The sequence below is a fragment of the Solea senegalensis genome, linkage group LG3 (genome assembly GCF_019176455.1).
Source record: "Solea senegalensis isolate Sse05_10M linkage group LG3, IFAPA_SoseM_1, whole genome shotgun sequence".
NCBI classification, from domain to species: domain Eukaryota; kingdom Metazoa; phylum Chordata; class Actinopteri; order Pleuronectiformes; family Soleidae; genus Solea; species Solea senegalensis.
The window spans coordinates 8,872,930-8,899,897 of NC_058023.1; the positions used below are offsets into that span (position 1 = coordinate 8,872,930).

Genomic DNA, 26,968 nt, shown 5'->3' on the forward strand with positions numbered 1-26,968 from the left:
TTCTTGGACCTTCTCTTCACTTTTCTCTCCCCTTCTGCCCCGCTCTCATCTCGCCCCTCAGTCTTGTTGCAAACCAAATCAATCCCATATTCTATCTTTAATGCGGTCTATCATCATTTTCTCATTTTAATCAGAGAGTGATTGGATTCTGGGGGTAAATGAGGGATTCTGAGAGGTAATTAGCGGACTAATAACTCCGGGTTCTGACACGCCGAAATAAGAGACAGATGAAGGGACTTGGAATCGCTCATCTGCGTGGATGAGAGGAAGACGAGGGAGGAGGAGATGCTGCATAGATTTGTCTGCAGCAAACCCAATATTATTCAGTGGAAGTGGGAGGAAGTAAAAGTGTGAGTGGATTTATTTGTGGAATCTGAGGCACGATCGTTCTGATGGGGAGCAAACGTTCATATTACTAAACTTACACAACCACACTCAAAACCTATTTCTATAACAGGGTGAATATTGCTTCACCGTAATAATAATAATAATAATAATAATAATAATATACGCGATATGTATTCCAGGCAAAGATGTGCCATGTTGTGAACAAACAAAGTGGAACATCAGTATTTCATTTCATTTCAAATTGTAGATGTTTCACATATTTCGTGTTTGATTCGTTAACACGGCCTTAAAAAATGTGGTTTGTGGTGTTGTAATGCCGTGTCATGTCAGTGAGCGTTTGTGCAAGCATTCTGCAGCTCGGCGTATGTGGCGCACACTTAAGTTCATCAAACTTTAATTACAGGCCATTATGTAAATAGGTAGTTTATTAAAACTGCTGCAGCTATTTTGGAGACGATTGAGAAGCGAGGGCGTGGACGCAGGAAATGTGTGGAAGACGAGAAGAGGAATGTCAAAGTCAGCCGTCAGAATCGGGCGAGTTGAGGAACCTCCTGCCAGTTTCTGTGTGAATTCCAGCAACGCTCTCAATTATACATGAGCTGTCTGAAAGTTTGCACCCACATCCATAAATAAGAACAATCAGAAAGTGTAGTTTGCCTTTAGCTGTGTTTGGAACACACGTGTGTGCCCACATTAAAGCAACTCCGTCATCTTTCTCTTCACGAGTGTGGCAGCAGCAGAATGGAGCACACACACACACACACACACACACACACGCGGCACAATGGTTTTTCAATTTATTTGAAGAATAATTATGTTCCATCAGTTAAATGAATGCACAGAAATACTAAACGCGCTCAGACCAGTTTGGACGATAAAATTCAACATCCACAGTCTTCAGGTGCACGTGTCCCATCCATCTTGGTTGGTGGAGAGGACAAGAGGGGTGAGAGGCTGACGACAGACCTGGGTGGCCCTTCTTCCACCACCACCCCGTCCACCGTGTGTCCACCTACTGGACACACACACACACACACTCTGTCAGTGCAGCACTGAGTCTGCAGGTTAATGGCTTTGACTCATGTTCTCTCCCTCTCCCTCTCTCTCTCTCTCTCCCTCCCCCCGTCTGTCCCTGTGTCATTTTGATGTCCTCGTCAAATGTTGACTGTCTCTTTCTGTCTTAATCCCCCCTCTGTTTTCTTCTCCTCCATACCACCCTCTTCCTCTATGCCTTTCTTTTTCAGTCCTCCAATTGTTTCCTCAATTACCTTTCCATCTCCTCATTACCTCCCCCCTCTGCCTCTCTCTCTCTCTCTCTCTCTGTGTCTTACCTGGAGTGTGTGTGTGTGTTGAATATGGATGAGCGAGCTGTGTGACAAAGTGCTGCCCTCAGCACAAACACACTGAGTCTAATCCATAAAATGTGGAGAGGGAGATGGAGGAACACACAGCAGAAGGATGGAGTCATGGGACTGAGGTTATAGTCTGAGAGGACAGGTGAGAAGAGATTTAATACAGAAAAGAAAACAGGGAATGAAGGAAGGTGGGGAGACATGAAAGTGCAGAAAAGTGCAATATTGTCTGAAAGTACGGTGTTTGTGAATGGTGTATAAATGTATTCATTATTAATGTTAGCATCATTCTCCTGAAAACAATTACACGGTGCTAAATGGAATTATTCCTCTATAACACGGAGAATGTGTTGCCTATGCCAGCTTTATTTCACTCTGCTTTACGTGTGTTATATTTTATACAGCGTGAAAGTTGCAGACGCTGAGGGATATTTTATCCCGTGGTCGACAACGAGACATAGAAGAGGAAGTGGGTGATAACGATACTTAAACATGGAGGTGGAGGGGGAAAAAAATGAGGGTAAATAAATGTCAAGGAGACGGACAGATTGTCGCCGATGATGCTCTCTACCTTTGGTCAGTTGCCAGGCAACGGTGTGCTTGACAACAGGCAGGGATGAGTTGATGTTGCTCTCCTTTTCACACCGGCTGGTGCTGAACGACCTTCACCCCTGTGCACACACCGAGGTGAGAACGAGAACGCGCATCTTTTAGTAATGAGGGAACGACGTAAGCGGCGCTGCAAAGTTGTGTGTCTTTCAGTTTGTACCGTATGTTTTGAGAAGTCGTGAGTCGTGAGCTGTGAGATTTGAGCTTTGAACCACGACATGTCCGCTTTGGAAACCGGACGCTCACAGACATCACCTGCAATCGGGCACCTGTCGGATGTTTATATGCTTTATTGTCTATTTTTCTCAAAATGAGAAGATAATTTGCAAAATGGACACCGTATTCTATTGGAGAAGACATTAAACTAGAGACCATCAACTCCTCAGGAAAATGATCTCTGACGTTACTCATCAAGTGGGAAGTAGAAGCTCATTTTCCCAATCAGACTACTTTTGTCCAACTTCCTCGGCTTCCCTTTTCAAACCGGAAGCCCTAATCTTAACCAGTGCCTCAGAAATGAGGTTCTGTCTCATCAGGACCAGGTTTTGGTCTCCATGGGGACTACAGGTCCTGACAAGGTCTGTGTTTATACCAGAATTATCCATTTTGACACTACATGTAACCGTCCTCAGCGTTATTTAGAGTCACATGTGTGTGTGTATGTGTGGACACCTGGTTTTCCTTATGTGGTGGGGACCTAAATCTGTTTACACAGTCACATTCTTCCTTATGGCGACAAAAATCAAGTCCCCATAAGGTGTTTGTTGTGTGACACTTTACAGAGACAGTAAAACTACGGAGAAGGACCACACAGAGACTCAGAGTTCCGGATGTCTGATGGGAGTGAATTCCAGCGATGGTGCAAAAGTGAGGACATTTTGGCTGGCCCTCACATCTGTAAAGGGCTTTTTTTTGAGGTTAAGACCTTGTTTTAGGGCTAGGGTAAGGATTAAGTTCAGGTTAGGGTAAGCATAATGTCTATGAGGGACCTCGCTATGAATGAAGCACAAACCAGTGTGTGTGTGTGTGTGTGTTTCTCATGCTGTGGCCATGGTACGTGAAAGCCTGTGCATCCAGCTGGGTTCAAGCCCACCTACCCATGTTGTGCTTCTTCTCAGTCCCCAAGCAAACACCTTGATGGAGACCGACCACTGTTTACACCTGTGTCTAATGCTAATACAGCCACTCGTACACACACACACACACACAGATATTGAAGCCACAATAGGAGTGGAGAGAAAACGTCACCCTGTAGTTTTCCACTGAACATGAATATATCAATATGTCTTCTGCAGCTGGGTAACTTTAAAAGAAAAAATGTCTTGTGACTTATGACTTATTATCTTCAAACTACCACAGTTTGATTTCACAACATGCTTATATCATTTAAAAAAAAAAAAAACTCAAAGTATAAACATGTATTTAATGTATTCTCGCACTGCAACTGACATTTAATGCCATTACGTTGATTTTGTTTCTCAATAAATCCATTATTTGTTCATCAATATTGTCCACTGACCAAAGATGCTGTCACGGAGTATAAAGAAAATAAAAAGAATAATAATTGCAGTGAAGCCTTAATATATTCTAAACTTGTGTGTCAAATACAAATACAAATGTATAAATACACACAAAGAAAGGCAAATCAGTGTCAGATTGTGTGGTGTGTGCATACATCATTTGAGCAAATGGAGACTTAAAACTTACATCTTTTTTATTTATCTGCTTGATGCACTTCCTCATTTATACAGTAAACACTACCACATCACACTGTTTGTGTAACGGCGATAATGACATCAATTTGCCACCTAAAAGGAAACTGAATAAGGCGTCTGCTCTGCTCCTCGTTTGTCAGATTTCTCTGAATTGTGCTTTTTTTTTTTTTGTTTAATGCTGGAACGCGATGCTCGGATGCATCGTTTCCTCGCCAAGGTTTATTCATTCTGTGCCGCCTGAGTTATTGCATGTGACAGATGAAAGGATAAAACAACAGACTATTTAACACCCCGACCAAACTCTTCAAAGGGGAACAAAACAGGAGCCAGGAAAGCCAAAGGAAACATTTGAAACAGCTTCCTGCCACTGTCTGTCCTTCTGATTCATGCTGCACGTCACATGGCACGAGCGAGCTTTGCCCTTCTTTTGTCACGTCGGTCCGACACTGACAGAGATTGAATAACTCTGTTTTGCTCTGAAGAAACAGTGTGACGTGACAGAGAAACGCTGTGTGTGTGTGTGTGTGTGTGTGTGTGTGTGTGTGTGTCATGTCTAAAATAAGCAGTGTGGACCATTTTGGCTAGTCCACGCAACTGTAATGGGCTTTTTGAGAATTAAGGTTAGGTTTAGGCACTTAGAATGCAAAACCAGTGTGTGTTTGTCTGCGTGTATTTGTATTTATGTCTTTGTGAGGTCCAATCATCTTTTAAAGCACATTTTGACCTTGTGGGGACATTTCTTTTCCTTATAAAGAGTTTTTTTAAGGGTTATGGTTTGAAATGTGGGTTTAGGTAAATGATGGATTAAGGTTTGGATGTGTACTGTGCACAGGCCTTGGCGCGTGCCGGTTCTAGGGGCCTCCTCATATGTACACATACTGCAGGTAAGACCTTGGAAATGATTGGAAATTTCCGTAAATGAATGGAAACAAATGAGGGGATGGGGTCAGGATGGTGGGTTTTGGCTAAGGAAGGTTAGAGGAGTTAGGGTTAGGTATAGGAAGGGGGTATAGGTTAGTGTTAGGGGGGAGGAGTGGAGGGGTATACAAAAAAAAAACATCAAAGGGTCAAACATAATAGATATAAAAGTGGGAAAAACATGCTCATGTTAAGTAATAATAGTACATGCTACATTTAAGAACTGGGATAAGGTTTGGCAATTAGTCATGATGGTTAAGGCATTAACTGGTTAGTTATAGTCTAATGCTTAAAAGAATAGCTGCACAAACCTCCCTGTGTGTGTGTTTGTTTGTTTGTTTATGTGTGTGTGTGTGTGTTTCCTCTTGTTTTATGCTAATTTACAACTCAGGCTGTCTGTTCTGTGTTATCAGCTAACCTGTATTGTTGTGTGTGTGTGTGTGTGAGGGGGGAGATGTGTAAGTGTCTTGTCTATACACTGAGAGAGACAGGAGCAGCAGTGTATGTGTGTGTGTGTGTGTTTGTGTGTGTAGGTAAACACACCTTGCAGCATTAATTTAGTAGACCAGGCAGGCCAGTCTGTTAGCGTAGCCGCTCTGCCACGATACTTATTAATCAACCTGGCAGACAGACAGTGGTGGCTCTGCCCTTCTGCCTGCCAAATAGGGAACTGGCCTCCTTCTGATAACTTTCAACACACTACACCCATTGCTCCGCGGCTGCCAAATTAGGTGCAACCCTGGCTAAGATAAGTCTAATAGGCCCATGCTGTGGGAGGGTGATAGACTGTGTTCTGCCATAAAGACTGATGGTTTTGGTTGGAGTTGTGGGCTGGCTGTTGAGAGGGAGAAAGCAAAGGTTGTATAAAAGGAAGCAGGAGAAAACAGATGAGTCGTAATCTTCTTTTACTAGTTTGTCCATTGAGACTTCACCCTGCACACACACGCACACACACACGCCGTTTGGAAGCTAAAGCGCCACTTGGCTGAATGTCAGCGTACGTACAGAGTGGAGCAGTCGGTTTCTCAGCGAGCACAGAGGGTGATGTTTATTTACCGTCCCCATTCATGTGGTAATCCAGCATAAGCAACATCTTTGTCCTTCTTTGTTGGACAAACTTCTCCTTCCACACAGGAAAGAAATCGCTAAAGTAAATTGAAAGGCTGAATCCCTCTTCTCTGCACAGAAATGTAAATATTTGTCCAAACCTTGTGTGCAGCTGAGTGGACCTTTGAGAGTGTCCTTGTCAGTTTAGTGCTCCTCTGGTCTGCTCACTTAAAGACTTTCATAGCTGCGTTTCATGAAGTCACCTGACTAATGGACAGCTCTGTCCTTGCATCTTGTTTTTTACATTTCACTGTCAGACTACTTTTGTATGGTCACGCAGGTGCACCTTGTGCAGTCGCAAGAAAGGAGGTACCAATTATGACAAATATACAGGGAATAATGTATAGTATAAATGAAAAGTAAGTTAAATGAAATAAAATACCCTTTATGAGAATATGGACTCACGGATTCACGGTTCACAGACATCGACGTGGACTTCTCTCTCCTTGGACTTACACTCTCGTTATACTTTGACTTAACATCTGATTTCTAACATCTCCCCTCGCTCTGTCTTAGTCCGTCCGCCCAACTCTTGGGTGTAAACAATCTGGCAATCTGATGAAAATAAAACGAAATTTTCACCAACATATAAACACACCTCAGCAAAAAGTACTCAAAACGTTTAAAGTCGGACTGAATTTGTGAAATTTGTCACAGTTCAAAGTTCACAAAGCAAAAATGGTCTATTTTGTGACGTCCGCATGATTATTGCTACTTTATATCACTGGCAATATATATATATATAAAATGAATCATAACTTTGACTCAACAGCACATAAGACTCCTGAATATGTATATCCAGAAACACACACCCCAGGATGTTGTGCATTATTCCCATGGCAACTTAGCATGGGTGCACATGTTGCTGTGACTAAATGCAGTTGAGTTAGGATTACATGTTGTATGTTTAGTTAGCTGAACACTGCCTGGCCAATTAAGGCTAACTTGACCAGATAAAATTGAAATAACTTAAAAACAGTCTTGTTGGTTTCAAGTTAGTTATTTCCTCTCTAATTATAGTATTTATTTAGCTTGAATACCACTCAGTTATGTGGAAATTGTTGACAAAGCTATTTGAAGTACATCTGCACACTTGATTTAAAGTGTCATAAGGACTGAGCTTTGTTCTAACAAACCTATCTTGGTTTTGAGTGACAGCTCGTGTCCTCCTCTCTCAAAGTCCTTCGTACTGAACACGCAGCATGTAATTCACGATATTGTAGTCACGTACAGCCAGACGTGCAGCTGAGTCTGGCTCACAGATCAGATGAGAGGAATGATGGAGGAGGAGGAGGAGCAGAGATCCTCGTCACCAGAGTTGTGATGTCGGTGGCTTAGAGAGCCGTCTCTGATTTACCACCAGAAAGTGCACAGCGCCAGGTCCAGGTTCACACACAGTGGCTGAACGTTTCATTAATGCTGAGCATGTGTTACTGGCTGAATCAAAGAGGGGGAGAGGCGGGGGGGGGAGAGGCAGAGAGGGACTGATGCATGAGATAACAGAGAGAAAGAGCGTGGGGGGGAAATCACAGGAAGGAAGGCACACTGACTATCAGGGTACACTACGTACCTGACAGGTGTTTTCTCTTCACGCCTGTTCAACCTGTTACCTTTTTCAGCACTTTCTATTGTCGTCTGTGTCGGCAGTGAGGACAAGTGGAACCAGTGGGATCACACACTGTAAAAGAAGCCAGTGTCGGACCAAAAAAGTCTTCATTTCTGCACTTTTTAACAGAAAGTGCATTAAACAAGAGTAAAATAAGTGAATAAACAGCACACATTCAGAGATTAAACTCAGAATTCTGAGGGAAAAGGTCAGAATTCAGAGATTAAACTCAGAATTCTGAGAAAAAATCTGAATTCTGAGATTATAGAAAAGGTCAGAATTTCTTAGACTAAAGTCAAAATTCTGACTTTTTTTCTCAGATTTCTGAGATTAAAGTCAATATTCAGACTTTTTTTCTGAGATTAAGTCAGAATTCTGAAAAAAGCTCCACGTGTCTGTCAGGTAAAACAAGGGAAAAGCAAAAAAAAAAACATTGTATAATATGAAATAATAAATGACTACACTTTTTTTCTCATACAGGAAATACAGTATTTGTTTTCATGGTCGTGTGGCATTTGTGGACCAAAAATAGTGAGCTGACCCTGCAACTGCTGCCGTTCATGGACAGAAAAGAAGAAATAACATCCAGCAGATAATAAAAATGAGCGACTAATAAAAAGCAATAGGTCAACAATAAAAGATGGGAACAAATAAGGATAAAATGTGGACGGCTTACTTGTTTTATAGACTCTTGGGATGGCAATTATTTATACAGGGTGTTTTACAGACATTAATGAGGCACAGGATTGTGTGCATTGTGCAGGAAATGCATATTTAAAGACATAATGTGATGATTGTGATGATACGGCAGTTTGTACTGTCTGTAAATTCTGAATTGGACTTTTTGAGACGAGGGGAGGGGGGGTGTGAGGAATCACAGCCCTGCTGTGTGTGTGTGTGTGTGTGTGTGTGTGTGTGTGTGTGTGCCATCATCACTACTGAACACAACAAGCAAAAAAAAACAACCAAAGAAAATCTTAAGAAAAAACTGCACGGATCTTAGCGAATTACAAGAGAATAATCATGCACAGGATTTACACCAACACGGTCACATACATTATTATTTGTACTTCGAGGAAGATGTTTACAGTCAACGACTTGCCTGTGAAAACAAAATGTGGACGCCCTCTCTGCAATAAATTAAGGAAGATGATCTACATAAACTTCCTTCCCGTGTGAGAGGACGCGATGTTCCAGTTACATTGTAACCCGCGACTGCAAGCTTTCCTAAACTCCTACTACATTAAATCTTTTCTTTCTTTTTTCCCAAACAAAAGCAACATTTAAAAAAAAAGAATAAAAAGAAGACAAGAATAAAATCATGGTCATAATCTTTTAATAAGCCATCTTATTTCTAATGCATTTCCACCTTTGTAAAATGAGTGTTGTAATACGTAGTTAATATTGCAGTAATATCATCTTATTCCCAAACGTATGCTTTCAAAATAATAACTGAATTGACTATAGGCATCAGGGTAATACCATCATATGAAAAATGTGAATTTTCAGTTGAATTTTATACTCCCTAATGTTCAAAATACATTTTTCTTGGTGATGACTGTAGACATGAGATAGTTTTACCTTCCCTTTCACATACTATTATGACCATACTATCGCCATATTGTTACTGCACTGTGTTGCCAAAGTGTTTTTGCATATTTCATATTATGAGGTTAAAGGAAGTGAAGGTGAAGACTTATAATGTCTACTCTACGTTTCTATGCGCGTGCTGAGCTGAACGATAGATGTGAGAAGTCGTCCACTCCACAGCAGTCGGGTCGGCTTCTTCACGCGATCTCAAGTCTGGCACACAGTGTTTCGCGTCACTCACGTGTTTGATGTGAAGTGGCTTTATCTGACAATAACCTCCCAAACCTGGAGGTGTTTGGCATTACTGCCACTGTCACATGTGTTTTATGATATCATTTGCATATTTTAATTACAATGCCAACGGAGGGAAAAAAACGTCAGACAGCTCAGCGGATTTATCACACTAACACCGTGTGTGTGTGTGTGTGTGTGTGTGTGTGTGTCTGTCGGTGTGTGCAACAGAAAGTCAAGTTAAAAACAAAATCATGCTCAGATGAATATATCGTGACAGGCTATATAAGAGCAACAGAGTAGAGCATAGCGACCCGACTCAAGCCTGTCAGGACCCAATGGTAATTTGATATTGATCATTTCACATTCTTTTCTAATACCATAGTTTCTACAGGGTTCTAGCCAGAAAAAGTACAAATTCCACTAAACTTATTTTCAAACTTAACCCGGCAACAAGAAATTCTATTTTCTGATTGGCTGATAGTTGCTAATTCAAGACAGCTGCTCTGCCTGAGCACCATCCATTCACAGCACCCTCTGCTGGATGACCTGGTAATTACTTCAGACACTCGAATGCACGTCCAAGCTGCACATTTAAACTCAAACTGAGTTCTGAAAATCGGAATTCTGGATCAAAAAGTGACAGCCCTAGTTTGAATCAATACTCCCCCATTGCTCAGCCCGACCTTGTGAGTTGAGAAGGAGGTTAGGTGCTCAATAATTAATGCGAACGCTTCAAATCTTTGTCAGAGAGCGTAGACATGGAGTGACATCTTTCGCTGAACATGTTTAGATGTGAAACTGTCAGGGTTTCTGTGACACCCTGAGTCCAGTTTTATCCAGGCTGCCGTTTTCCTGTCCGTAAATGGAGACAAATTGCCAAATGAGAATAATTGATAAGATAAGACAAAGCTTGAACTGGACCAGATGAACGAAACACCAAGCTCAGCCGAGCCGTACCACGCCGGCGGCAATCCGTGCCGTGCGAGCGTGCGGAGGAGTTCCAGTATCTAGGCCAAATCAGCATGGGCTGTGTTTGAAGTGCTGCTGCATTTTGCCAGCACATAGTAGCAGAGGACTGCTTTTAGCTTCAGAGAAACACAACAGCCTTTCATTACACCACGGCAGCCACGGACGTCAGAAGCATAAAGGGAAGATGACGGTTCATGCATACATTCACAGATAAACTCCCACTCTCGTGTATGTGCGTGTAAACACACAAATAAAAGACTGAGACGCACAAATGCGGACACGTTCACGCGCCCCTGCAGACCCACAAAGACAGTTTCTCCATTTATTTCTGCTGTTTGTTGTGCTCGGTTAATCCTAACCCGCGCACAGCTGTTGCCGCTGCTGCTGCTGCTGCTGCTGCTGCTGGAGGAAAGGACAGCAGTGGTTTGAAGATTCATTAGCTCTTGTCTTCTTTCCTCCTCCCTCCTTCACCCATTACTGCTCAGAAACAATTACGAAACGTTTTATGTGGGTTTGGCCGAGGTAGTGGTTATAAAAATATTACTTTTAGACTTTTACTGCATGTAAAAGTCAAGTTGGCTCTTTTTTTATGACTTGTAATCAGCTGTGCAAAGTGATCTAAGGCTATGGATGGAGATTAAATGACCTCATCATCTGGGTTATCTCAGCTAAACTTAAACAATTAAGACTGGGCAATAATTGAATAATTATAGTATATCATGATATCATTTTCTGTGCCAATATAAATGCAAACACACATTGCTATGAATGTGTTGCCTCAGAATTCTTCTTTCAGGAGCCAATCTCAATGTCTTTTGTCTGAAATCATTTACTAGAAATTAATATTTAATAGAAATTATAATATAATCATAATAATAACAACTATGACGGGGGTGTCAAACGTACGGCCCGTGGGTAAGAAGCGGACCAAGACAGGGTCCAATCTGGCCCACAGGATGCGATTTGTTAAAATGTCACACTACGATTAGAATCTAACGTAGTGAAATACTATATGTTTTACTTCCAGATACCTAAATGTTTGGCAGGTGCTAGGTGGTGTCAGGGAAATGCAAACCCTGATCGCAGAAGTCTAAGTCTTTTCGGCGGAGTTCAAACACAGCGTTGGAGGGAAAACACAATTCCACTCACTGGCTTTGTACAAGTGCTCTCCACAGACCCACACACATTACACCATACATCGTGTCTGATCTGGCCCATGGCTCCCCTATTTCACCCGCCATTACCCTCTGACTGCTTAGAAAGACCCCAGGGACAGTAATACTCAAGGGAGCCACATGAAGGATAAACAGGAATGTAGGGAAGGCAGGAGGAGGAGGAGAAGGATTCAGGAAGAGGTGAGCGATTATTCCTTGGGGCAGTAAAAGTCTTCACAGGGCAACGGAACCTGATCGATATACACACACCGCCGCTCCATAAAGGTTCTAGTTAAAGTAGGAGAATGAAATAGATACCAGTCCTTCTCCTTGTCCCTGTGCTCAAGCACACACCTGACAATCGATCATCTCACTTCCTCTTGCTGTGTTTGCCCCTCTGTGACTCATTCTGTCTCTGTCAGCCGCTCTCATCCTTCTCCCTTGCTGCCACCCTCCCTCTCCATGTGTGTGTGTGTGAGACAGACTGGCCTGTGACAAAAACAAGAGCAGTCACACTCGTCTCTTGTAAACACACCCAGATAAACATGCATGTGCAGACTAAGGCTTTGAGAAAGACTTGCACTCGTAGTCTGCTGGGAGCTGGCCTGGTTTTCTTTTGCAATATGCACACACTTGCACTTCATTATTTGCTGTTATGATATCTCTGAGTGTAATATATGACAACACAGGGCTTGAGCTATAGAAACACAATAATGACAGGACACTGTCTAAAAACAAAGTCATGGACACTTAATGTCTAAGAAAAGAAAAGCGCTCTATTTTGTGACTTCTGCACATTTTTTTTAAATCAGGAAATAAACAGGAAATGTTGGTTTAGCGTCTGCAGTAACTCAATGCAGCTGTGACACAATGTGGAGTGGAGTCGAAGGGAATCACAAAGAAATAACTAGAAATAAATAATTGGGGCAAAAGTGAGGGTATTTCACCTTTATACAGGGAATTGATGCTTTGCTGAACTCAGTAATTACCATAACGTTATAGGTGACTATACATTTATATAGAGAGAGAGAGATATTATGCAAAGGTGATAACTGGCGTTGACATGAAGCCGGTCTCCCCCTCATTCAGATAATTGTTCACATCTACAAATGTCACAGTTTCTCTGCTCAGGAAATGATCGCAGCACAAACACACACGCGCACACACGCACGGAGTCGCAGTGAGAGGGATCCTGACCAGTATGAGGGTATAAAATCTGAATAATTTCACAGATAATTTGGTTGTCACGGCGAGGCAAAAGTAATAACTACTTTAGAGAAAGAAACGGCACAAAGAAAAAGGAGGAAGAGGAGCGCAGCAAATCACCCAAGGCCAATTGCTGGGTCTAAGCCAGAGTGTTGTTTGTGGAGGAAAAAGCTTCTTTTTAAGCTCACTGAAGGAAAAAAAGCAATATTTCTCCCCTTGTTCTCCTGCTTCCCAGTCCTTCTCCTCCTGAGCTTCATTTGGCGTGACACTCCAGAAAACTGTGGAACATTTGGCAGCGCAATCTGGCTTCAGTGGTCTAAACACTTGGGCGATCCTTAAACAGATTTAAGGAATCTCGTTCAAAATAAAGGCCTCATTTATCCTTCAGAAAATGGTCATTAATCCTTAAATCTGTCATTCAAAGGCCTTTAAATGCCACAGACACAACACAGTAGTTTATATCAATACAGCGGATTTGTAATTAGTGTCTTTGCATTCTTGTGCCGAGCGGAACTCAAGAATGAGCGGAACAATGGCGCCATGAAGTCGTCTTTATTGTGAGGTTCTGCACATGCACAGGGACGAGAGCTTAAAGACCGAAACTGTGGGGTGAAAAGGAGTAACGTCGCGGAGAATAAAGCTATTATTACGAGCATATAAATTGAGATTGAGCACGACCGTGAAGGGCGTGTTGATGTCTCAGTCTGCTCATCCGTGTTGTATGTTTATTTTTTTAACTGTGGTGTAAAGTTTGACCAGCAGATCGCCCCGTGTATCGATTGTTGTGCTAAGCACCTGCTAAAGTAAGGTCTTAGGCCGTGTTTACACTGCAGCCCAAATAGGGTGTTTTTAAACCGTCGATATATAAATCCATATATCAGGAAACAGTTTTCCGTCGTCCATTCTGACTGCAGAAATCCGTGTGGAAGACTAGACTATGTCAGAATGGACAAACGCAGATCGGATCACGTGCTACATATAATGTGAACAGTTGTTTCTGAAAGATCAGATTCTGATCTAAACAGTCTAAACAAGGCCTTAGTTTTGATCAAGTCCTACATTGGACCTCCTTAAACTTAAAGCAGATACCCTGAAACGTCTGTAATTCTAAAAGATACACTAAGCGTGTACGGAATTATCCGCACGCTTGGAGCTGCTCACATCTGTTTACTCCTCTGGATGCTGCACGCACTCCTCTCTCGGACAATGATCACTTTGTTGCCAAGAGAGCTCTGAGGCCCAATTTCATCCTCCAACAGTTCATTCACGTATACTGTATGTCGTGCACATGCAGGAGCCAACATATGTGGCGTGCGCACCCGCGCAACAACAAACCTGCACGCGCACACGTGAAGGCTCTTTGATGGCACATGAAAGCCTCGTCCCTGCAGAAACACTCAAATGTGTCTTCTGGAAATAGGCAGGGGAAAAAAAAGGGGAAACGCTATCAGGGCTGCGTGTGATAATGTGTGTCCGTCCTGTTTGCACGCGCACGTGTGTGTGTGTTTGTGCTGTTCCTCACTTGCATACACACGCGTGTTTGTGCAAAAGTGAGAGAGAGAGAGAGAGAGAAAGAAGTGGAGGCAGTCTTCTCTGTGGTGTCAGCCTTTGATCGGTGCCCGTGTGTGTGTGTGTGTGTGGCATAAACACTGACTTTGTCAGGACCAGTAGTGCTCATGGAGACCACAACCTGGTCTTGGGTTAAGGTTAGGCCTAAGCTGGTTATAGTTAATAGTTAGTGAGAGGTAACACTTTGTTGAGGCTGTCCAAGTGAATGGAAGTTAATGCAGCGTCCTAAGAAGAAGAGCTGTGCAAAAAATAGCTCCGTGTGCGTGCATGCATGTGTGTGTGTGTGCGTGTGTGTGTGTGCGTGCCAACCCCTGGTGTCTTGGAGGCAGATGAAACACTGCGCCTCTATCCGGGACTCACAGAACACCCACTATCCTTCTCTCCTTCTCCTCTACTCTCTCTCTCTCTCTATCACTCATTCTCTATTTCTCTTCATCTCTCCCTCTCTTCCCTCTTTCTCTCTCTCTATCACTCATTCTCTATTTCTCTTCATCTCTCCCTCTCTTCCCTCTTTCTCTCTCTCTCTCTCTCTCCATCCTCACCCCTCTGAGCCGCCATTCCTCACCACAGCCATTTTAAAGGCTATTCATGCAGAGCTGCGCTTTCATCTTGCATCGCAGCATTTTTAACCAGCTCCTCTGGTTTTTCTTTTTTTTTCTTTTTTTTTCCTTCTTCTTCTTTTTTTCAAGCCTTTTTATCAGATGATAGAGGAAAAGGAGGACCGGGTGAAGTGGCCTGCTGCTGTTCACTGACTCACAGTCAGATGGACGCAGCGTGAAGCTGCAGGAAAGACAAGCGCTTTGGCTTTAACAAGATAACGTCAGGGTCCTGTTGGATCAGGATGTCTGCTGCAGGGTCTGTGTTCAGTCACTCGCGTTAGGTTTTTTTATTTCCCACCAGCACAGCTCATGTTTTTTTTTTTGCAAAGGCGATAACTTAACAGCGAAGCAGAGCAATACACGCTTTGACGAAAATAACGCTAATCAAAAATAATAACCTAAAAGTAGATTTTCATTCTCTTTTAAATATCTGGACTTTAATGAACACCTTTCGTAGCCGCAAGAAGCTTTTGCTGACGTAGAAGTGTTGCTTTGTAGTGCATTCATTAACTTAATGAATGACCTAATTAGCATAATTGGTTATGGTTAATATGTCATGGTAATTACACTGGGGCATTAATGCAGTTGGCAGCTTATTTGCAGCGTCTTTGCCTGTTTTGTTTTGTTTTTTGTGTCTTTATTAATGAATGCACCCAAACATGTGGATTATTTATGTTCGATCCCTTTTGTTGTTGGAGATAATGACCATGAGCCGACTGCGGCTGAACTTATGATTATCCCATAATGTTGTGAGCCTCAGTCGGATGAAAATGCGAATCATTCTAAATAAAACAAGGTTTTAATTTTGTTTTGTTTTGTGTTTTTTTGTTCCATTTTTTTTGGTCATTTTTTCTGCCATACTTGTGCTCAAGCAAGCAAAACCCAGCCTAGTAGTTAATTAAGCCTCCTTCACATTCAAAAAGTCAGTAACATTCTACTGTTCTGCAGCAAAAGTTTGAATACAATACATTCTCTCATGCAGGATGCACGTCATGGCTTTTGCCACAAGGTGGCATGTCAGGCACCTAATGTCTGTCCCTGTGTCTCATTTATGTCCTTTAACATTTCCATTCCTATTATTTTATCAGCATTAACTGTTCACCAGTTGTTTGGACATGTGACTTAAAGTAGTCACGATGAACATCCTATGGTAGAGAACGTGCTTTTTTATTTCTGAGACACCAGATCCAAGAGGCCAGCTGTATACAAGTGTGCAACCTTTAGTGTATAGGCTTAATGGATGACCTTTAAGTTGTCCCTGCCTTGAATAAGGAGCTAATTAGGAGTCCCATTAAGACCCGAGAGGCTGCAAGTTAATGGCTACTTCATTAAAGGGAAGATGGAGGTCTTTTGTGGAACAATCGAAGATGCTCAGCAAATGACCATGCGAGGCAAATGTCAGTGCCTGTATTCACTGTAAAAGAGGAGCATGTGTTCTTCATGATAATGGCACAAAAGAACCCGATAGACACGCACTCGGTTAATTACTTAGTTAATTACTGATTACTGATCACTTTTATGTGAGTTTTGTTGAAATTTTTTTGAACTTTTGGCTAAAAAACATTGTGCTTATTGTAAACTTAGTCGAAAAATGAGAATTAAACCCAGTACACAGATGCATTTGTTTCATTGTTTACATTATTTTAATCTTGTTTAATAATACATAATAATTTAATTATACATAATAATAATAGTAATAATACATGGTAACAGTTAAAAGTTAGTTGTGTACCATGAGATAAATGTTTCTGTAAAGCAATGTTATGAGGCAAATGTATATAAACTATTGTTGTGTCAGAATATAAGAGAATTCTTATATTCTGAATAGAGAATTTTGTACTTTCTGTGCAGTCTTGGTTCTGTTCTGTTTTACATTCATTTGTCATTTGAGTTTGAGACCCCTGTTCTACATCAACGTCATCATGTCAGGATGAGTGGAGACTCTGGTCATGTCTCCTTACTGTAAACCTAAAACCTCTGTGTTTAGAACATTTTAAAACCTTGGTTAGACACAGTGTACTTTATACGCAGTATTAGAGACCTGCAAATATACAGCAGGTACTCAAACTTCCCTTAAATCTCTATTTATAACACAAAGACAATCTTGTTTTTCTCTTTCCTCCCAGGTTTCCTCAGCACTGGCGATCAGTCTGCAAAGGGAAACTACGGCCTGCTGGACCAGATCCAGGCTCTGCGCTGGCTCAATGAGAACATCGGTCACTTTGGTGGAGACCCAGAGAGGATCACCATCTTTGGCTCCGGAGCTGGCGCGTCCTGCGTCAACCTCCTCATCCTCTCGCACCATTCTGAGGGTAACTGAGGAATCTGTGTGTTATTTGCTTATCTTGGTAGAACATGTATCTCTCTTTTCAGCTCATTCATACGGATAGAAAAACTCATGGACCCCATAATCCCATAATAGTTGAATAGTTATTTCAGGAGCCAGGTTAGCTCTACATTTTGGATCATCGTGGGGGTTTTGTTTTTTTTAACAATAGCTCACAAGTGAACAAACTAGACGAGGATGAGGAAATAGAGACTTCTGTGTCAAGACAGGTTTTTATTTCTTGCAAGAAAGGACAGTCTGCACACGAGTGGTGTTGTACAGCAAAAAAGTTTTACCTTTCACTACTGTCAATGAAAAGTAACTCACGTCAGCCTGAAAAGACTCTAGATATCACTAGAACTCGAAATGTCTTTAGAGATTTCACACACGGGGCTGAAAGACCTTTTTCTACTTGAATAGACAAAGCAGATCGGTGATTGTTCCACACACACAGTCGGCTGCAGTGTTCTTGTCTGTGACTCTGTTCATGTGCGAGATATTCAGCTGTAACATGCAACTACACTAATAACACACTGTACCTTTAATTCCTTTTGATTGCTCCATCGTCAATCATCCTTGCAATAGGCTACAGAGGCGTATTCGTAAGGTCATGTGGTTATAGTCACAGTGAATACTGAAGGGACTTCATTCAGTGTATCGTTTGTATTATATCGTCTTTCTTCACAGGATTACGAAGATTATGGTGAGATTAAAAGTCAGCTCGCGGCATCTTGACGCCTCTGTCCTCAAAGGAAAGCGCTCATTATCCTTTGAACTGTCAAATCCAAGCTGTCGTGTTGCTAATGAGTTAGTCCTAATTCGATCCTGGTTTTTTTATTTCCGCTCAAACATTGCTCGTCATTACCTGAGAGGGACAAGTGCTTGTGGCTCTGTTAACGGTCCACTGCTCTGCAGTTTTATACCCTTCACAAACCGACATCTATCTGATCCAATGCTCCCCCATTATCAACAACGCACCCTGAGGGCTAAGTGTTAACACTGCGCCACCTAAGGAGAAAGGCCTGTGGGTGCAGTCAACTTTGATCCTGGGTGAGATCAGTGTGACTGACGACCCGCAGCCAAATGGACACGCACGCGCCGCCTTTGATCGCGCAGCTGCTCCGATCATAAATCCTCTGTTCTCCACGTTCCCCCACAATATCTCATCCCTCTGTTCATCTCACACACACACACACACACACACACACACGCTGCAAAAGACAGGAACAGGGATGGAATGATGGGTGAGAGGAATATGTCTCAGTCTTTGCTCTGTGCGTCTGTCTGTGTGTGTGCGTGTGAGAGAGAGACAGAGAGAAAATCACATGGCATCATCTCAAACGTCTCTAATTTTGACTCATTGCGTCCCCATGAAAGTCAAACCTGTCCACTGTTTGTATTTAACAAATCCTCTGTACTTGTTCTAATGTTGTGCGTCCTTCATATTAACTCAGCATCACCCAAGCCTGTTCCTCTATAAATCATTTGGGGGGTTGTTGTTCTTTTCCTTTCCAGAGAGAACTTGAGCAACAGAGGAACCTTAACTGTTTACGGAAAACGCATGTGCTAACCCCCGTTGTCTTCTGTCACTGACACCCCTGACACCACCTGTCTGTTCAAATGCCTCCTCTTCTTCATCACCCCATCGTCATCATCGTCTCCGTCGCCATCATCTAACATCAGCTCCACTAGACGCTGCCTGTCTGTCATGCACCCCTCCCCTCTCCCCCTGCCAGGCTTTCCAGGTAAGGAAGTCTTAAAGGGACAGCAGTCATGTCAGCATCACAGCGTCACAAATCAAGGGCAGCGGCAGACGGCGTGGAGGGAGGGTCTGGAATGTGATGGGGGAGAGTAGAGAACAGCATTTGTGGTATCTGGATAAATAGATAGAGTCCAGGCCAGTAAAGCAGGAAGTACTGGGGAACTTATTTTGAATGAAATAATGAAAAAATATTTAACTCCCCACTTCTCTCGTCTGTAATTGATTTCCCAGGGAATGGGTGGGCTCTGCAGCAGCTCTGCTTAATAATTCACTGACCAGTCTCCAGCTCAGGAGACGGTAGAGGAAGAAAAGAACGCGAGCACAAAACACAAGCAGAAAGGCGGGAGAGGCAGGCAGCTCGCTCACGAAACCACTTATGTGTCTCAAACAGAGCAGGACAGTCGGCGCGGAGGAGACCGCGAAAGAGACAGAAGAAGAAGAGGAGGAGACACCTAGATAGAGGAAGGGCTGAGATAACAGGAAACAGGAAAATTGGAAACAGGAACTTTTTTTTTTTTAAGTCTCAGATGAACTTCGTCCCAGTGTTGCCTCCATTTTGTGAGTGTGTGTAAAAAAAAATGGATGCAGTCTTCCTATTTTCCTATAGACCTCCATTGAAACTGATGGTTAGTTACAGCATCACACCATACTCTAGCTGTGATGATTTAGGTGTGTAGTTTCATTCCCGATCCGTCTTTAGACAAAGCAGTTAGACAAAGAGGAAGTGGTTAAATGGAACATTCAATATCACACATCTTAATCCTGACATGAGGAAAATCCAGATGACTATCCTGAATGCCTCGCCATCATTTCATTTAAGTTTCGCGTTCCGAAGGCCAAGTGTAGTAATACAAATATTTTCCTTTTTCAGGTCTGTTTCACAGGGCCATAGCCCAGAGTGGAACAGCCATCTCCAGCTGGTCCGTCAACTACCAGCCACTCAAGTACACCAAGATCCTCGCCCGGAAAGTGGGCTGCACCTACGCGGAGACAGCGGACCTCGTCGACTGCCTGAGACGCAAGAACTTCAGGGAGCTGGTGGACCAGGACATCCAACCAGCGCGCTACCACATTGCCTTTGGCCCGGTAGTTGATGGCGATGTGGTGCCCGATGATCCTGAGATCCTCATGCAGCAGGTGAGGAGGCTCACACACCAGTATCAGCGGCGATGGTGGTATTTTCAATGTTTCAAATGAGAATACGTTAAAAATCCACCTGGGAGCGACTCCACTGGTTGCAAAAAGAACTGTAAATGGAGGTTGAGGGGAAAATGAGCCTACGTCTTGATTTATGACTTGTGTCACTGTCTTCAAAAGGGCATGATTGTGTGGACATGCAGGTGACAGCTGTAAACTTCCCTTTGTGAAACGATACAATCACAACTCTGATGCTCGACAGCAGTCAGTGGAGATGCTAATAAATAATAAACAACAGTGCCCTGATCTGCACATTTGACTTTCTCATTATAAGATGGTAGGTTAAAATAAAAACAAGTTGGATCTGAATAAATAATTCATCCCCAAACGTCAAACAGACACTTAAATGCTGAAGTCATAACCTGCAGTCTTTGAAATCAATACAAAACAAATCAACAATTGTTTTCAGAAGCATCTGTGTTTGTGACATTTCTACGACTTATTTCTCTTACCTCATTGAACCACCAGGGGGAGTTCCTCAACTACGACATCCTGATAGGAGTGAACCAAGGAGAGGGCCTGAAGTTTGTCGATGACAGTGAGGACAACGATGGCATCTCAGCTGCGGCGTTCGACTACACCATCTCTAACTTTGTAGATAATCTCTATGGATACCCTGAAGGTGAGAAATGTCGGCTGGCTTCAAATTCTTCCATATTGTCCGTGCTACCTCGTCTCAGATGACTCATTCATTGGGGACATTTCTTTGTTGGTGCTTATTAGCAACTCTGTCAGATGGAATGTCCAGGACAGGATACATAAAGGACAAAAAGTAAAAGGGGAACTTGTCAAAAGAAATATATACAGTACATCATTAGATTTGTTGTAGTAGCAATATACTGTGTAATGAAAAAAAAAAAGTATAGTGAGTGTGACCTGTCCTTACACTGTGACATAGCATGACCCTGTCTCTAAAAAAATGAATTAATGTGACTGGTTAAATCGACAAATATCCATCCATCTTCAACCGCTTTGTCCTCGGCGTGAGGGTCCGCGCGGTTAGCTGGTGCCAATCCCAGCTGACGTAAGGTGAAAGGCCGGGTACGCCCTGGACAGTTTGCCACTCCATCACAGGGCCACATAGAGACATTCACTCTCACACTCACACCTACGGTCAATTTAGAGTGTCCAATTTGAATAATTTTTGTTTTTGGACTGTGGAACCCGGAGAACCTGGAGAAAACACAGGGCACATACAGGGAGAACATGCAAGGCTGGCTATATGTATATATATATATATATATATATATATATATATATGTATATATAAAATCCTTTGTTTTGTTTCCTACTAACAATGTTTACACTTAGATCATCATACATCAACAAACATACATCGAAAACCAGCTGTTGTTGTTTTGTTTTTAAAGTGCTTTATAAATAAAGTTTGGATTGGATTGAAAAACAACCCCCAGTGCTGATGCAATTCTTAAAAACATTTTGTGAGCAGAGGAAAAGACGATATAAAGTTCCCAGTGGATATATAAACCGAGACAAGCATACTAAAGAGGCTGCCTATCAGTGAGATTATCTTTCACCATGGTGGGTCTGTGCTTTGGCCTTTGTGGCTCTGTGGGCATTAATGTTGTCTCTCATCATCCCCCAGGCAGACAGCTCCCAATCACAGTGCTGTTGTTCCTAACTGATCAACCTGCAAACACCTCACAGCGGGCCACAGTCAAAACACAGGCTCATTTGGATAATACACTCACGCTCCATCTCAAGTGCCTGTCATTCACTATGCGCTCTATGAGGCATATTGTCACTCTATCCCACACACACACACACACCTCCTTAATGTTTACTGTCCAATTCAGCTCAGCAACGTGTACGTCCATCTAACTTTATTCTTGTAAAATTATTATTATTCTCATAATATTATGACTTTATTCTCATAATATTATGACTTTATTCTCGTAATATTACGACTTTATTCTCGTAATATTACGACTTTATTCTCATAATATTACAACATTATTCTCGTAAAATTACAACTTTATTCTCTTGAAATTACAACTTTATTTGCGAAAGATTAACTTGTTGTTACATATTTTATTGCAAGAAGATGACTAGACCAGCCAAAACTAAAGAATTTTACAGTGACGTGAAATGCAATTTTTTTTGTTTTGTGGGGTTTTATTGATTTTATTAATTTTATAAAATTTGTATGGGAAACCAGATATGAATACCACATCACAAATTTGTAATCAATACCCAGCCCTACTCTCCTCTCACTGTTTCCCTTTTGTCTTCACCTTCAGGCAAAGACATCCTGAGGGAGACCATCAAGTTCATGTACACCGACTGGGCAGACAGAGACAATGGCGACATGCGGAGGAAGACGCTCTTAGCTCTGTTTACAGACCACCAGTGGGTGGCGCCAGCAGTGGCCACTGCCAAGCTCCACGCTGAGTTTCAGTCACCAGTGTTCTTTTACACATTCTACCATCACTGCCAGACGGAGACGCGACCCGAATGGGCCGACGCCGCCCATGGAGATGAGATACCGTACGTGTTTGGTGTGCCGATGATCGGTGCCACAGATCTGTTCCCCTGCAACTTCTCCAAGAATGATGTGATGTTGAGTGCCGTGGTGATGACCTATTGGACCAACTTTGCCAAGACTGGGTAGGTATTTTTTATTTCATTTCAGTGAAATTTAGTCCATTTATCAAAATAAATATGTGCCTTTTCAGCCAAAGCACATGCAAAAAAGAAAAATAGCACTTCTTAGGCAAAAACATTAATTAATCACTAAATGTTTCTTCCTTTTCATCATCATCTACGAAATCTGCGGCGTGACTTTTAACAGATACATACACAACAATTACAGTTAAACCCCTATTGTATCCAAATTAGCGTCAAATAAGTAGCCTTGTGAAGTATAACAAAGATATAATATGTTGCTTCAAAACATCATCAAACTTGGTCTATAACTCAGATTCACCCCCTTTGTCCTCTAGGGATCCTAACCTGCCAGTCCCCCAGGACACCAAGTTCATTCACACCAAGCCCAACCGCTTTGAAGAGGTCATCTGGACCAAGTTTAACTCAAAGGACAAGCAGTACCTCCACATTGGCTTAAAACCGCGTGTAAGAGATAACTACAGGGCCAACAAGGTGGCCTTCTGGCTGGAATTAGTTCCTCACCTCCACAGCCTCCATGAGGTGTTCTTCCCAACCACTACCCGCTCTCCGTCGGTTCCTCGCACAGGCACCTATGGAACCTGGCCCAGACCCCAGGGCCCTCGCACCACTCGTCACCCTTACCCCACGTTCCCGTCTGAGCCAGAACCTGAGGGTTCGGAGCGTCCGCCGCAAGTTCTTTTCCCCGGAGACACACGAGACTATTCCACAGAGCTAAGTGTGACGGTCGCCGTGGGGGCGTCACTTCTCTTCCTCAACATTCTGGCCTTCGCCGCACTTTACTACAAGCGCGACAAGCGGCACGAGATGCGACGCCACCGCCTGTCTCCTCAGCGGGGCGGCCCGGCCAACGACCTGGCTCACAGTCAGGAGGAGGAGATCATGTCGCTGCAGATGAAGCACTCGGAGCACGACGCTCACCACGACATGGAGCCTCTCAGGCCCCATGACATCCTTCGACCCGCCTGCCCACCCGACTACACACTGGCGCTGCGCCGCGCCCCTGACGACGTGCCGCTGATGACGCCTAACACCATCACCATGATTCCCAGTACCATCACCAGCATGCAGCCTCTCCATGCTTTCAACACCTTCCCCTCCACTGGCCACAACAACACCTTGCCCCACCCCCACTCCACAACCAGGGTATAGTAGGGACTGCGCTGACACAGCACCACCCAAGGACCAGCAAGTCTGGCTGTGCCACTGATCTAGAAGGAAGGCCTCTGGGTGTGGGCCTTTGTTCTGATCTCTGATTTCTCTTGTCTCTCTCAGGCTGTCAAACTCAGCAGCGACCTCCACTGGTGGCATGTGGAGAAGCAACTGAACTGCAAGGCAGCAAATGATGACTTTGGGGTGGTACAGATCTCATAGAGATACTGCTTTCAAAGAAAGTCTTCTGTTTCCAGACTAAAGCCCTCTGACATTTGTCAAAAGGGCCGTACGCTTTTACTTTTGTGTCATCATTACTTTTTACTCTCACTTGTGTATTATGGTTCTTTTTTTTCTCCCACATCTGTGTCTTATCCCTGCTTTGATCCCCTCATTCAACATGTGATTCTATTTCTCCCCAGTGCTCCTTTGCTCTAGACTACTGAGCTATAGAAGGAGACATAGAGTACACACACTAAATATACATAAAGCTATGAAAACACTGATATCTGATACTTTCATTCTACCAGCATTTTTGGTGCCAAGTATGTACAAATGTGTTTGTTTTCTCTTTGAGGGAGTGGAGAAAAACTAAAGGAAATTCTAGACTATTCCTATTTACTGTCAACTAACAGATTCTGTGTGTTCTCATGACAAAGTGCCAAACTGGCCCTTGATTGTGTTTTTATTTTCATGTTCTCTTTCCTCTTTTTTTGGAGTCATTTGTTGTTCAATTGTTGTTTTTTGTGGAACGATTTTCTTGCTGAAAATATAGATATAGAGAAATGATATTATATATAGTTATATATAAATATGTACAAAGCAGAAAGCATATAAATGGGTTTTCTCAGTGGGGGATCTATGCATGAATTATTTTTAAAGATGATGATGGGGGATCGAACTCTGTATCTGTCAATGCACGTTTCCCAAATCTTCTCATATCATATCAGTCCACATTGGATTTTGGTCTGTTAAACCTCAAAGAATAAGAACAAAGCAGAAAAGTCCACCTCTTCACCTCCCAACACTCATTTTTTAAAAAAGAGCCTTTGCCACAAATCTCACTGGATCAAATCAGGAGCATAGTCATCCGTAGCATCTCCAAGCAAATGCAACAAAGCTACAGCAATGTCATCATCTCGCTGTAGCGGCTTCTTCTTTTCCATTCGCTCCTTTTTTGCAGTGCTTGTTGTACTCAATCGGTCGCAGGCTGGTGGTGTGTATGGGATTATTTTTGTATTTCAATGAGGACGAGAGACAAAGCAGAGCCTCTGTTCTTTTACTTACACCTACCGTCTCCCGTCTGCGCCACTATTTCCAGCACATGCATATTCTGTTTGTGTGTGCGTGTGTGTGTGTGTGTGTGTGTGTTTGTGTTAGACCAGCTTCACATTGGCATATGCATGCCCTAATTAGACAGCAAGGAGATAGAAAGATGGAGAAAGGCAGACAGGCTGGATAATCCCCATGGGAGTTGGAACTCCTTCCTGCTGCCGACCAAAACGCCTCCCTTTTTTGCCAACTTCACCCCACTTCTCTTCTTCAAGCTTTGCATTCACGAGTCACACCCACATTGCAGTGATGGCCCATACACACCCCACTGTGACCACCTGACTTCACTGTGTCTGCTCCGTTCTACACAATTTCTGACCTCAGTTGAGCTCTGCTTGTTATCCTCACTTTCAAGGGTTACTTCACAAGGTTAGGGAGTGTTTTTTTTGTTGTGAGCTCATCAGTTGTAATTGAAACTCTTAAGCACACTGAGGGGAACTGGTGGTCCTTCACAGACTGCAGCACAGAGCTGCGAGACGAAAGGGGGCTCGGATCTCCTTAACAGGGTTAAAGCAACACATTGGTTCTGGTTGCTGTTTCCTCTCCTTTTTTTCTTTTTTTCGGAGAGGTGAGGATGTGCAGGCTTACGGGATTTCACAAATTGCATCATGGGATATACTCTGGTAAATACAGTATGGTAACTGAACTGATGAGCTATTATTTGAGCCCACAGGAACCCATGGAAGCCTACATCCAGTATGGGGGAAGTTAGTCACCGGTGCTGTCTTTGCTTGTGCTCTAGCTTTAGTGTGTTTGTTTGTTTACTGTTATGTTACTGCCTAAATTGGGAAGGACAGACATACACAGTACCTGGCTGCTCCTGTCAAGGGGTTTGTAAGCCTCCTGAAAGGGAAACATGCACAACGTAAAACATAAGACGACTGACTCGGGCGTGTTGCAGGCGGACGTGTGTGACGGACGATGAGCAGGAAAGGTGCAAGCTATGGAGATGAGGCAACTGGGAAGAGACTGGAAAAAAAGACTCACAGCCTGTAATGTTGAAATCAACGTGTCAGACGATTGACAGGAGGAGATGAAGTGAAAATCAAAGGCTCACCTTTCTACCACCTTGCTACTCTGTCCTATGGAGGATCTGTCCAATCAGACCCATGTGAACACTTTTGTACTCACGCCTGTGGATTCAGAGGTTGTGAAGTAAACCTCACCACAACACAGCTACAGTGACAGCACTGGAGGTGAAAACAGAAACAAGGTATTCAGTTTGGTCTGTACCATTTCTTTGGCTATTTTGTAAACTTAACACTTGAGGGCGCTCTTTTGGCAGATTCACTGCAGTTTGCCCACTGAGGAAACTGGATGTGTGAAGGAAAATACCAAACTTTGTGGCAGGACAGAGACACACGACATCTGGAAGAGGATCTAAACTGTACATTTTTAAGTGTAAGAATCAAACAGACAAAATATTTGTAAATATTAAGTTTCATGTTCGTTTTTTTCCCTTTTTTTTTCCTGAGTGAATGAATGAAATACTTATTTTGTGACAACAGAAGACAACAGGTGCAGTTTGCAGAAAAACATGCCCCCATAGAGATTTCAAACTCACTGGTGAGTAAAAT

At 42.9% G+C, this 26,968-nt stretch overlaps 1 protein-coding gene across 3 annotated transcripts in view; it reads left to right on the forward strand.

Moving 5' to 3' along the window:
* The window catches only part of nlgn2a (neuroligin 2a), a 166,399-nt gene extending 140,225 nt beyond the window's left edge, over positions 1-26,174 (forward strand). For 2 of the 3 annotated variants that reach the window (XM_044020808.1, XM_044020807.1), the window contains 6 exons: positions 17,103-17,288; positions 19,936-20,201; positions 20,730-20,883; positions 22,523-22,889; positions 23,225-24,053; positions 24,183-26,174. In XM_044020808.1, the coding sequence (XP_043876743.1) occupies positions 17,103-17,288; positions 19,936-20,201; positions 20,730-20,883; positions 22,523-22,889; positions 23,225-24,053; positions 24,183-24,281 (1,901 nt within the window). In that variant the 3' untranslated portion in view covers positions 24,282-26,174. Of the gene's footprint in view, positions 1-17,102; positions 17,289-19,935; positions 20,202-20,729; positions 20,884-22,522; positions 22,890-23,224 lie in introns of all 3 variants that reach the window. The other variant, XM_044020809.1, reaches the window with a different exon arrangement.
* Positions 26,175-26,968: the final 794 nt, after the last annotated feature.